This window comes from Lipotes vexillifer, unplaced genomic scaffold, assembly GCF_000442215.2.
Source record: "Lipotes vexillifer unplaced genomic scaffold, Lipotes_vexillifer_v1.1 scaffold591, whole genome shotgun sequence".
Taxonomy (NCBI): domain Eukaryota; kingdom Metazoa; phylum Chordata; class Mammalia; order Artiodactyla; family Lipotidae; genus Lipotes; species Lipotes vexillifer.
Window position 1 is genome coordinate 4,758,589 of NW_006791954.1, and position 13,354 is coordinate 4,771,942.

The window sequence follows — 13,354 nt, forward strand, 5'->3', positions numbered from 1 at the left end:
GGGAAGAGGCGGTGGGGGCTGGCACTGTTGGGACCTCGCCTGCCTGGAGGCCAGGAGACGCCTGAGCTGAACCCGGAGGCTCAGGAACTGGGCTGGAGTGGGGCACGCAGGGGTGGATCTAATGGCCCTGCTCGATTCCCCCCAGAGCTGCCTGAGGTCAGGCAGTCTCTGTGTGTCACTGCGCCCCGGTGGTGTGTCACCGTGACCCACTCACTCTATGTGTGCCTGTGTGTACACACCTACCTTGGAGTAGCTCCCTCCCGGCTCCTCCCCTGGAGCCTCTGTCCCCTGGGTCCTACCGCAGGTCCCCAGCCCTCCTTCCTTGTGTGCCTCGCTCCACCGTAAACCTTCAGCCCAGGAATCGAGACTTGAGAAGGGGAAGCTGCGGTGGGGAGTTCTCTGATCTCCAGTCACGGCAGGAAGTGGAAGGGAGGGGGACCCAACGGGGAGAACCGTGAGTGGCAGGCGGGAAGGGAGGGCCACTCAGCCGTGCGACCGACTGCGCACACTGCAGTGGGGTCGGGTGGGGGTGTGTGTGGCCACCTTCCCAGCTGACCCCTTCCCTCCAGTTCCAAGTGGGGGAAACTTAGGGGACAGCTGATTCCCCAGGGGCTGCTAACAATCTTCCTCGCCCCCCCCCCCAGTGAAAAAACTGGCTTCCTGTCACGTGGCTGTCACTTCCTGGCCCTCTGTGGTTCCCGGGATGTTTGTTGTTGGTTGCCATGGAGATGGCCGCCTTGGGCACTACCCTGGTTCTCGTGGGGAGGGAGCTGCCCCTCCCCCTAGGCCCACAGTTTGGGGGCGGGGATTGGGGGAGCATGCCCAGGGGGCTGTTTCAAGCAGAGTGTGTGTGGTCTCCGATGCCCCAGATCCCCCAGGGCCCCCCAGACTTCTGTCTGTGGGAAGGAGTCACAGCCACCTACTCAGACTGAGCGTCGGGGAGACTGTGACCACGTCTGGCTGTGCTTGGCTGTGGCTGACTGTGAATCTGACCGATTGTGCAGACCCTGTCCCCTCCAGCCTGGGTCCCGCTGTCCCAGAAAGATGCCCGTTCTTGGAACCTCCGCTCCCTCTCCCCTTTCCCTTTGGAGCCTTCTCCCGTCCCGTGTTCTCATGCAAACTACCTTACCCAGGGAGTTTCTGTGGTTTCTTGGGGTCCAGGCTGGAGTAGGGAGGGGCTCTGGGTAGGATCCCCAGTTGTGTGTGTTTTGGGGCCGGGGAGGTGGTGGTCCGCAGGGCCTCCTCTCCCCTCCACACACAGCCTGCACCCGCTTCACCCTGATCCCGCAGGCCCTGTGCTTTAAGGGGCTGGTCCTGGGACTTTGTGACCATCCGCCCCACCCCCTGGTGGGCTTCCCTGTTCAGCTGGGGGGTGGAGAGGGGAAGAGATTCCCCCTAGTTCTAGCCCCACCTGAGTAGGTGGGTGTGGAGCGTGGGGAGTAGGAAGTTCCTGGGGGTCGCTGGATGGGGGGTGTGGGGCGGGGCACGGTCTGACTCAGGCCTGGTCTGGGGTCAGAGCCAAAAGGATATCCTGAGGCGGGAGGGGGGCGGGGGCGGGCGTTCCCGGCTTCCCTGCTGCCCGGGTCCCTAGGGAAGGACGCCGGGAGGGGGCTGGTAGCACTGGGTCGTGCCGACAGTCTGTCCGCCCCGGGGTAGGGTTGGGGCAGAGCTGAGGGGTTGGGGGAGGTGGGTTGCAGCCGCGCAGCCGCGCACATACCTGCTGCTCTGTGTGTTTGGCAGCCCCCGCCCCTTGTGAGAGTTATGCTTCCTGCACGGCGGAGAGGGGAGACAGTGGTGAGGGGGCAGCTGCCAAGGTGGGGGTGGGGAAAGCCCCGTGCCAGGCTGGCTGTGAGGACGGTGGTTTCCAGGCTGGGGGGGTGTCCCCTTCTGTCTGTGCCCCTTCGGTTCCCGACCCGGACAGAGCTGCCTTTGTGTGGTCCACACACTCCTGTGGTCTGGCTGTGGCCTCCGCAGCCTCATCTCTTCCTCTTCCTGTTTTCTTCCTTCCCTGTGGGCCCATCCCTCTCCATGAGGCCTGGGCTGCCCCCTGCCCTTTCACCTGCTCTCTGCTCCAAGAGAAAGACTGGGTGGGAGGCTTCAGCTCTGGTTCTGGGTGGGCCCCTCAGCCGCCGTGGGCTTCGGGGGCCCTGGGCACATCTCCCAGGGGGCTCTGGGGTACAGTCCCTGGGGTGCGGAGTCGGGACACTGCTCTGACCAGCAGACATCCCCCCTCCCCCACTTCCTCCTCCCAACACCTGGCCTGTCCTGGTCTTGGGTTGTCCAGTTGCCCTTTCTGCCTGGTATTCAGTCACTGCGGGGATGATGGCCCGTGGAGGTCAGGCAGCCCTATGTAGCTGGGGCAGAAGCTTGGGCGGGTACAAGTTGGGGAGACATCAGATCCACTTTTCTGGGACTAGGTGCTGTGTCTTGAGGCAGTGGGCAGTGGCAGCATCCAGAGGCCAGACGCTGGACTTCAGCACTCCCCTGACTCTCTCTGTAGATGTGCTCAGGCCCTGCACGTGCTTGGGGCAGGTTGTCCAACAAGTCCCAGCTCCAGCGAGGCAGGCCTGGGCTTCTGAGGACTGGTGGGGAAGAGGTGCCCTCCACTGTCCCAACCTCACCCCGCTGGCCCTTCTCAGGCCCTCCTGGGGTGGTCTCTTTCAAAGTGAGGCTGGCCTTGCTGGCTTCCTGTAGCCCAGAGCCTGGAGAGCAAAAGGTAAACAGAGGACCAGAGTGGCCGAGAGGAGAGAGGGGCCTCTGGAAAAAGGGGGAAAAGGGAGTAATGTTCATCATTCTGCTGATCTGAGGAGTATGGGGGAGGGGAGAGGTTTTGGCTTTGTGTGTATGTGAGTGTGTGTGTATTTTTCTGGAAAGTTTATAAATAGTTCCAGCCCACTGTTCTGGTTTGAAATCTGCCCTGTCCCGCCCTGCCCTGCTCTGCCAGCTCCTGACAGGGGAGGGGGTCCAGAGGGGCTGGGTCTTTGCTTCCATCAGGGCTGGAGTCCCTGTCCCCCACCCCCAAGTTGAGCTTGAGCTTTGGGTGTCATTTGCATATGATTCACTGACTGTCTAGAATGCCTAGGAAAGCCCCTGTCCCCCCTTCTTTTAAGCGCCCCAATCCTTATCCCCTCCTCTCAGCCCGTCCAGGACTGCCTGGCTTCTTCTATTCCTTGGGTGCCATGGTAGTGGGGTAGCCTGGGAAGCAGAGAGGAGGGAGTGGGTGAAGAAGGGGGGCAGGGCCATCTGGGTTTGGGGACCCCTGGCTCCTCTTCCCTGAGGGTAGGGGGGGAAATTGTCTATTCCTCTTCCCCTCCTCCCCTCCCCACGTCCAAAGGTTTCCCTTTTTTGGTTTGTGGAATGAAAGAAGGGAATTTGGGAAAGGGTTGTGGTCAGGCCTCTACCCACACCCCGAATATTCCTCTCCCCACATTCCTGTCCTCAGTCTGGGGGGAAGCAGACCCTGGAAAATGGGTAATTCTCCCGCCCAGCCCTGTCAGCAGCTGCTAGCCCTGGCTGGGGAAGGGACAGCAGACACACTGCCCAGGGAGGTCCCGATGTGGTGCTGGCAGGCGCGGGGGGTGGGGGGTGGGGTGGGTGGCGGGAGGGGACCTGTTGAGTCACTGCGGGGATGATGGCCCGTGGAGGTCAGGCAGCCCTATGTAGCTGGGGCAGAAGCTTGGGCGGGTACAAGTTGGGGAGACATCAGATCCACTTTTCTGGGACTAGGTGCTGTGTCTTGAGGCAGTGGGCAGTGGCAGCATCCAGAGGCCAGACGCTGGACTTCAGCACTCCCCTGACTCTCTCTGTAGATGTGCTCAGGCCCTGCACGTGCTTGGGGCAGGTTGTCCAACAAGTCCCAGCTCCAGCGAGGCAGGCCTGGGCTTCTGAGGACTGGTGGGGAAGAGGTGCCCTCCACTGTCCCAACCTCACCCCGCTGGCCCTTCTCAGGCCCTCCTGGGGTGGTCTCTTTCAAAGTGAGGCTGGCCTTGCTGGCTTCCTGTAGCCCAGAGCCTGGAGAGCAAAAGGTAAACAGAGGACCAGAGTGGCCGAGAGGAGAGAGGGGCCTCTGGAAAAAGGGGGAAAAGGGAGTAATGTTCATCATTCTGCTGATCTGAGGAGTATGGGGGAGGGGAGAGGTTTTGGCTTTGTGTGTATGTGAGTGTGTGTGTATTTTTCTGGAAAGTTTATAAATAGTTCCAGCCCACTGTTCTGGTTTGAAATCTGCCCTGTCCCGCCCTGCCCTGCTCTGCCAGCTCCTGACAGGGGAGGGGGTCCAGAGGGGCTGGGTCTTTGCTTCCATCAGGGCTGGAGTCCCTGTCCCCCACCCCCAAGTTGAGCTTGAGCTTTGGGTGTCATTTGCATATGATTCACTGACTGTCTAGAATGCCTAGGAAAGCCCCTGTCCCCCCTTCTTTTAAGCGCCCCAATCCTTATCCCCTCCTCTCAGCCCGTCCAGGACTGCCTGGCTTCTTCTATTCCTTGGGTGCCATGGTAGTGGGGTAGCCTGGGAAGCAGAGAGGAGGGAGTGGGTGAAGAAGGGGGGCAGGGCCATCTGGGTTTGGGGACCCCTGGCTCCTCTTCCCTGAGGGTAGGGGGGGAAATTGTCTATTCCTCTTCCCCTCCTCCCCTCCCCACGTCCAAAGGTTTCCCTTTTTTGGTTTGTGGAATGAAAGAAGGGAATTTGGGAAAGGGTTGTGGTCAGGCCTCTACCCACACCCCGAATATTCCTCTCCCCACATTCCTGTCCTCAGTCTGGGGGGAAGCAGACCCTGGAAAATGGGTAATTCTCCCGCCCAGCCCTGTCAGCAGCTGCTAGCCCTGGCTGGGGAAGGGACAGCAGACACACTGCCCAGGGAGGTCCCGATGTGGTGCTGGCAGGCGCGGGGGGTGGGGGGTGGGGTGGGTGGAGGGAGGGGACCTGTTGCCCAGCACCTCCTGTGTGCCGGGTGGGCGCTGTGCTAGGTGCTTTCCAGGACTTTTATCTCTTAAATCACACAGCCCGTTGTTGAGGTAGGCAGTTCACAGACGAGTAAACAGATGCTTAGAGAGGTTAAGTGACTTGCCTAAGGTCACCCAAAGTGGCAGAGCTGAGATTTGACCCTTCAGACTTCTGCTTCTTTCTACTGTCTTCACAGCTCGGCCAACATTTGCCTTTTTCTCCAGATGTGTGACTCTGGGGACATAAAGAACGGATAGCTGGGGACACCTGACACTGGGGGAGGGATCCTGGAGCCTTTTGAGGGTGAGGGAGGCCCCAGCGGGCAGGGGTGCCTGGCTGGTGGCAGGTGCTCCGGCCCTCCCCCCACCCCCCACCCCCCGTTCTGCTGTGCCAAGGCTGGGCTCCGGGTATGGGAGGTGTGGGCCTGTGGTTTTTCTCTCCCTCAAGGGAGGGTGCCCACGGGCAGTGGAGGTGGCGGGCATAGGGTGGAGGTTGGATGTGGGTAATTTGTTTTCCCTTTCTTTGGTGCTGGTTTCGATTCTCTGACAGTGTCTTCTCCACCCCTGGGTGCAGGGGGCCAGGGCCCAGGCATCTCCCCAAGGGTCGTAGTTCCAGAAGGACCTTCTGAGGCCGGGCCTGTGCTCTTCGGCCTGCCCCCATCATCCCTGCCCTTGCCCATCCCTGTTCCCTGGCCAGCCTGGCCCTTGGCCCATTTCTGTAACCTTTGCCCTCCCTTGGCTCAAGGCCTTCCCCAGGGAGCTAACTGCATTGAAGTTTGCAGGCTGAGCTCCTTTAGTGAGGCTCCGATGGGGGTGGGGAACACCTTCCAGCCTCTCCCTGGGGTGTGTATCTGTGGCTGAGGTTTGAAGTATGGCCCAGTTTCAAACTCCTCAGGAGCAGAATTGAGGCATTAAGGCGGCTGTCGTTAATCTCTCCTCTGGGGTCAAGGGTTGGCTCCAGAGGGTCCAGATCGAATCTGCTGCTGCCCCCCACCCCCCCAAAAGCTGGGTCAGGAGGCCTGGGTTCTGGAGTGAATGGCTTCCTGGGCCTCAGCCTCCTGGGCCTCACCTCAGAGAGGTCGGCCCCCATTTGGACGTGAATCCACTGGAGTGCTTCTCTGTGTCTGGGGACCCTGCTGTGTACTGGGGGGCCGGGCCGCAGGGAGGCAGGTGCAGAGGTTCGCCTGGCCGGGTGAGGGCCAGGGTAAGTGCAGTTTGGGAAACTCTGAGGCTGTGGTTGTGCGTCTGTGGGGAGCTGTGTCCCGGGCCAGGCATGCAGGCCTGGAGCCGGCTTCACTGTGTGTGGAGCCCAGGTGTGGAGGGATCGCATCTCCGGGTTTCCTCTCCTCACGTGGCATGTGCGTGCCCGCATGCACCCAGGCTAGGTGTGCAAGCACGCGTGCTCTTGTTCACCGGACGCTTTCCCTGGAGCTGCGCGTGTGAGTTTCTGCAAGTGGGTGTGCGCGTATGTGAGGGTCTGAGTGTCAACCCCTCCCTCCCTTGCTGGCTCGAGTTTCCCTTGTGTGGTGCCCCTCAGGGTTGTGGGGGGCCAGGGCGGCAGCTGGCCGACGGGTGGGGTCCCTGCTCCTCTGACGTCAGCCTCGCAGCCCAGGAGGTAATTGGCAGGGGCCTGGGGAAGGAAGGGGTCACCTCATTCAGGAGTAAGGAGAGAGGCCCTATGGTCGTCATAATTAGTAACAGTCAAAATCATGCTCCTTAACAATAGGGGAGCTGCCCCCTTCCTTGCAAGTACCTGTCCCCTTCCCCCTCCCTCAGCCCCGCATGGTCACAGGCAGGCTGGCTGGCCAGCGCGGCTGGGCGCAGAAGTCCTGGCCTCGTCCATTGGCAGAACTCCTCCATCCCAGGCATGGTCCTCAGCCAAATGCTGGCCATGTGTGTGTCCTCTGGACTCCAGGTCTGAGCCTGGAGCCTGGGGCTTGGAGCCTGGCATGGCCTGAGCTTGGGGAGGAAGGGCTTGGAAAGGGAGGTGGTCCTTATTTGGGATCTCTGTGGCCCTGTTTTCTTTTCTTTTCTTTTCTCTCTCCTTCCTCCCCGCCTTTCTTTCTTCTTAACAGCTTTATGGAGATATAATTCATATACCATGAAATTCACCCATTAGAGTGTACAATTCACTGGTTTTAATATATTCACAAGAGTTGGGCAACTGTCACCACAATCACTTTTAGAAAATTTTCATCACTCCAGAAAGAGCCCCCATACCATTCAGCAGTCACTTCCCATTTCCCTTGAACCCATGCCCCAGCCCCTGGTAACCACAGTCTACTTTCTGCCTTTATAGATTTGCCTATTTTGGACATTTCATATAAATGGAATCATACAATAGGTGGTCTTTTACAACTAGCATAATGTTTGCAGGGTTTATCCATGTTGTCGTGTATATCGGTACTTTGTTCCTTTTTATGGCAGAATAACATTCCATTGTATGGATGTACAACTTTTTATTTATCCATTCATCAGTTGATGGATATTTGGGTCGGTTCTACTTTTTGGCTGTTAGGAGTGCTGGTATGAACATCCACACCCATGTACAAGTTTTTGTGTGGACTTATGTTTTAACTTCTCTTGGGTAGATACCTAGAAGTGGAATTGCTGGGTCGTATAACTCTTGTGTTTAACCTCTTAAGGAACTGCCACGCTGTTTTCCAAAGCAGCTGCACCATTTTACATTCCCACCAGCAATGTCTGAGTGTTTCAATTTCTCTGCATCCTCACGTACTTGTTATCAGTGTTTTTGATTATAGCCATCTTAGTGGATGCAAAGTGGTATCTCATTGTGGTTTTGCTTGGCCATGTTTCTTTCTTCTCTTTTCTTTTGTCTCTCATATATGTCATATGTGTGTGTATATGCACACACTCATATATAAATACATGCATATTTATTGATACTGTTTACATATATCCTCCTGGACCTCTTGTGGATGCTTCTCTTTCTCGGTCTCGTTCTCTGCTCTTGTTGCTGCCTGTCTGTCTCACTGTGTCGTGGAATTTCTGGGTTCATCTCTGTCTCTTGCTACCCGTGGTGTTATCTCTATGTGTCCTCGGGTCCCAGCTGTTCAAACAGGGTATGGATTTGTGGATGCACTGGTGGAGGAGCATCTGGCCTTTCATCTTCTGCCCACCTCCCACCCTCTCCAGGGAGGTTGTTTCTGCAGACAGAGTATGTGGGTGAACTCTGAGATCAGTCTCCCTTGCCCCTCCACTGCCTGGGAGTAGGGGGCTTCCACCCTGGGCAGTCCCTGCCCATCATGCTGTTACGCAATGGAGGTGATACCCAGGAGTCCTCGGTTCCCATTTCCCTATTTGTATGTATGTAAACGGGCCTCCCCTCCGGCCTGTGGGGCAGACCCATCTGGGGTGCTCGGGCTTGGATTTGGGGGGGAAGTGGTGTAAGCGGGGGCCCCCTGGCTTAGGAGTCATTTTTCTGAGAAGTGCCACTGCTTTAGGGAAGCGGCTTTTCCTCCCCCTCCCTCCTCCCTTCAAGCACACGTTCTCTGCATCTTGACCTCAGGTAACCCACTTTGGGGGAAGGAGGGCCAGCTGCCTTCCTCTGCTGCGGGAATCTTCCGGGGTGGCATGGCACCGGGGACCGTTTCCTCTCAGGATTGTGGGTGAGAGGCCCTCCTCGGCTCTGGGCTCTGTCCCCGTCTCCCCAGCCTGGCTCTGCTGTCCTGCCACCCCCAGCAGTGTCTGGGCCCTACTCCCAGGCTGTCTCTGCCAGCCAGGCATGGTGCCAGCTGTCTGCTCAGCTGGGTGCCACAGGAAAATCTCCGGCCGCCCAGGTTGGGGAGCTCCGCGGGGAATGCCTGTGCGCCTGCTCCTCGGTGCCCACTCACCTGTCTTTTTTCTCTCTGCAGCATCACAGGACATGGCCTCCCCAGCCACCTAGCTCGGGCCCACCTAGGAGAGGGATCCTTTCGGCGTCCTGAAGGCCAGCTCTGGACCTTCCTGGGGAAGTACCAGCTCACAGAAGTGCTTGACCAAAGGACTGGCTCTTGGGACGTCCCCCAGCCCACCTGACCCCCAACTGGAGTGGGGGCTCCAGGAGGCTGAGATCAGCCTGCTAGCCTTGGACTGCAGCTCCAGGACAGAAGGGGGGGTGGGCTGACCACCCAAACCCCCTCTGGGCCCAGGCCCCATGACCCCAGGAGAGGCGGCCTGAAGCCTGCCAGAGCCTTCGGCCAGACTGTCTGCCTGCTCTTCTGACTGTGGCTGCTTGGCATGGCCAGTAACAGCAGCTCTTGCCCAACACCTGGGGGCGGGCACCTCAATGGATACCCGGTGCCCCCCTACGCCTTCTTCTTCCCCCCCATGCTGGGTGGACTCTCCCCACCGGGCGCTCTGACCACTCTCCAGCACCAGCTTCCAGTTAGTGGCTATAGCACGCCATCCCCAGCCAGTAAGTGGAGTGGTGGGCATGGTGGGAGGGGCGGTGGAGGGCGGCAGGCCGAGGTGGGCCTCTAGGCACATTTCTTTGGCAGTGGCGAGGGCTCCTCCAGAAAAGGGGGATCGTCGTTTGGGGGGCTTGTAGGCTGATGGCTGTGATTGTGTTTGGTGTTGCGGGGGACAGAGGGAGAGCTGAACAGTGCTGTCCTCTGGCGCCTCTCACGCCATCCCCCACGCCGCCCCCCCCCCCGCACCCCCCGCCCAGTGCTCTGCCGTGGAGGGCCTTATAAATAGCTCCAAGGACTGGACACGGAGGCTGGAGGCGGGTAAACAAACCTCTCGACATTTGGTGGAAATGGCAGCTCTACTGAGAGCAGCGCCCCACCTCCGCCCCGCCCCATCCAGTGCTTCTGGGGGAAGGGGCTTGAAGGCATAGAATCCCCTCCCCTCGCCTTGGCCAGGCTAGGTGGTGCTTCCCTTTGTGGGGAGGGTGAGAGGGAGGGGCCCACAGGCAGCCTGGTGGGTGGGGGGGGGCAGTGTCCCAGGAGGGGGCGCTCAGCCTGGACTCCGGCTGTGGATGCAAGCCTGCTCTTGGCAGGGCCTCTGTTTTCTCTCCGCCTCCGCCTTCTGCCACAGGGGTCGCCTGTTGGCTGGGTGGGGGTCTCGGTAACCTTCCCTGGCTGGCCGAGCCAGGTAGTGGGAGGTGGCGGCAGCTATGGCCAGCTGGCAGAGTCCAGGCCTCGGGCCTGCCAGGACGCTTACAGTAACTCTGGCCCCCAGGGCCCAGCTGGGCGCCGGGCCAGGGCTTGACGGCGAGGGGGGGGGTAGGGAGGGAGCTGGGGCCTGGCCTGGGGCAGGAGCGGGTGGAAACAGCAGAAGGGGGCCGTGGACGGCGGGCTGGCTGGTCAGCTGCTGACCTGGGAAACGTGTCCCACCTCTCCTGGCAGGCAGGTACTGAACACCCTGCCCCGGGCACCCACCGCCTCTCCCGTGGCCACTGGCAAGCTGCCTGACGCTGCTGCCCTGTGTGCCCGGCTGGGCTGGGTCAGTGCCCCCTTCCCAGTGTGGGGGCAGTGCCCTCTCCCCGGAGCCAGGGAGTCTCTTTGTCCCTGGGGCAGGCCCTGGCTGGGCGCCTCACTGCCCACACTGGCCGGCTGCCCACTGCCACCACTGCTTCCTGGCTCACCTCCTCTGGCTGCACGGTGGCCCCCTCCCTCCCAGGCCCCACCAGCCACTGGGAGCAGGGGCTCTAAGTCTGCTCCTTTAGGTCCATACCCTTTGTGCCCTGGGGCAGGGGGCAGGCGGATGCTGCCTACTCAAACCTCCACCTTCTGTTTCCTCCCTTGGGGGTGCGCAGCCGGCAGCAGTTTGACCTGGGAGTCAGAGTTGGAAGCCCCATTCTGGCCTGGTCTTCAGTCTATGCTAGGTGTTGGGGGAGGCCAGTGTCTGGTTTCGGGGCTGCTGGGGAAGGAGCGGGTGTGTCTGTGTGGGGTAGTGTCTGCGTCCATGTGGACTGGGATTCATATCCCAGCTCCAGTGACTGGAGTGTCTGCTTCCTGCCAGGGTGGGGTGTTCAGGGAGGGAGACATCGAGGGTGCTCAGCCTGGTGCCGGTGGACAGCTTGCTCTTCCCCAGGTGATAGGAACAGAGCCCCAGACACTCTGTCCACCTTGGGGCCTGGCTCACGGAGGGTTGGATGGGGCTGGGCCTGACCCCTGACCTTGCCCTGTCTTGTGCCGGACAAGCAAATGTTTTGCCCTTCTTTGAATGTTGCAAGCTTCTTCCTCTTTCTTAGAGGTGGGTGGGGAGGGTTTCCGGGTACCCCACTTCCCATCCTGCTAACCTTCATCCCCCAGGGTGGGGTGCCCACATTTCGGGTTAGGCAATGCCCCTTCCTGCCCCCTCCCTTTGTGAGCCTGTGGGTTGCCCTGTCCCTTCCTAGTAAACAACAACTTCTCTTCCTACCCATGGCCCCAGCCTCTGAGCTTCTCCCTGACCTTCCCCTTCTCTGGGACCAGAGGTGTGGCCAGGAACCTGAGGGAGCCCTGCATCTCCCTCCTTCTTGGGCAGGGCTGAGGGGCCCGGAGACCCTGGCTCTCAGCACTGGGTAGTGAAGCATGACAGATCAAAGCTCAGGCATGGAGGCAGCCTCGCCTTCCCTGCTCTCCCCACCTGGGGGCTGGTGCTGGGGGTCAGGCAGTTCCTAGGAGGGGTGGACATCTGTGGCCCCCATTCCTGTAAGGAGCGATTACATGCTCTGGTCCTCTGCCACCCTTTCTGTAGGCAACCTGGCACATGAGGCTCCCTCCTCCCACTTCCCACCAACACAGGTGTTTGGTAGTCCTCCCTCCACCTCCCATTCCTCTCCCCAGGTCAGGAGGAGGCTGGACCTTGGGTGTACCCTTCAAAGACCCGGGGCCTGTGGAAGGACAGAACTGTTCTCCAGGTCACTGGGGACAGGTGGGTATCTTTTCTGCTGTCGTCTCCCAGGGAGCTGGAGTGGCAAGCACCAGAGATGGGACAGGATCCCCCCCTCTAAACCAGCCCCTGGGGCATGGGGTCTCTGAGGACTGGTATTTACTGTGGAGGGTTGGGATTCAGTGTGCCTTGGGGGGGAGGGTCAGGGTTGGGTGTGTTTTAGGGGTGGGGAGGTCAAGGTTGGGTGTGTGTTGGGGAGGGGGTCGATGGCTTACGTGTATTGGGTGAGAGGGTCAGAGTGCCGTATGAGGAGAATCAGACCCAGAGCCCGGGAGGGGTGTCAGTTTGTGTGCTGGAGGGGGCGGTGACTTAGGGCACAGAGAGTGTAAGGGGGAGGCATCTGTGATTGTGTTGTGTGTTTGGGGAGGGAAGGGTCTCTATTTCTTATCGCTGGTCTAGGCTGGAGAGGAAACTAACCTGCCTTTTTTGTTGCTCCCCTGGGAATTCCACGGGGGTGGGGGGCGGGGGGAGGGGATGCGGAGTACGCTGTGCAGCGAGTTCTGGCTTTGCCGCTTACTAGATGTGATAACCTCTCTGAGCATGTGTCCTCGTCTGTAACCCAGGGATCTGACCAGAACCTCGCTCAGAGGGCTGAGATTAGGCGAGATCTTTGCTGTAATGCACTCTGCTCTTGACCTTGCGTGTGTGATCATCGCTGTCTCCTTGCCGTGGTGCCCTGTGTTACGACAGTGGAAAGGGACCGTAGCCCTTTCTGGGTGGGGGCTGGAGAGAACGGGAGGCTAACATCTATGGAGCACCTACTGTGTGCCTGGGACTTTATCTCTGTTTTACAAATCTTAATCCCGACAATCCTGGGAGAGGGACATTATCTCCATTTACACATGAGGAAACAGCACCGGTGGTTAAGTGGCTGAGCTAAGTGACCTTACAGCTGGGCTGTTTTCTACTATCCAGATAGGCAGCTGCGGGAGGGTATTGTGGGGAGCCCTCCTGGGTGTGGGGAGCTCAGGGCCATGGTAAAACCCCCTCTCCCATGGCTGAAGCCCCGCTTCTGCCTCAGGACCTTCTGCTTTCACCCAGTAGGGGGCGTAGGGGAAGGCCTCCCCCCTAGCCACGCCCCCTTTTCTGTTTTTGATCCTGAAGGCTGGAGGGAAAGACCGATAAGAGGCCTGGGCCAGATCTCCATCCTGTCCTGGAAGCTGCGGATACAATCTGTTCACACCCATCCCTGCCCCCAGATCAGCCCACTGCAGCCCGGGCAGTTTGCAGAGCTCAGCGGGCACCCTCCCTCCATCTCCATCCAGACACTGTAGGAACAGGAGTGTAAAAGCTACCGTTCTTATTTTGTTTCCATTTGTGGAGTCGGGGCAGGGAGGTTGGAAGCTATCTGTAGAGGAGCTGGGGATGGGAGCCCCGAAACACCTGGTCCAGACTTTTCCTTTCCATCCACACATTTGCAGTGTGGCCCTGGGGTCTGGGGGAGCCTGGAGAGACTGGAGGGGGTGAGCCCTTCTCCTTTCCCTCTCCTCTGCCACTCCCCTTTTCAGTCTGTATCCTCCCTCCCCCCGCTTCT

At 59.7% G+C, this 13,354-nt stretch overlaps 1 protein-coding gene across 3 annotated transcripts in view; it reads left to right on the forward strand.

Moving 5' to 3' along the window:
* Nucleotides 1-13,354, forward strand: part of RARA (retinoic acid receptor alpha) — a 45,284-nt gene that overhangs the window by 13,427 nt on the left and 18,503 nt on the right. For all 3 annotated transcript variants that reach the window (XM_007465194.1, XM_007465195.1, XM_007465197.1), the window contains exon 2: nt 8,814-9,355. In XM_007465194.1, coding sequence (XP_007465256.1) covers nt 9,178-9,355 — 178 coding nt within the window. In that variant the 5' untranslated portion in view covers nt 8,814-9,177. The remainder of the gene's footprint in view (nt 1-8,813; nt 9,356-13,354) is intronic.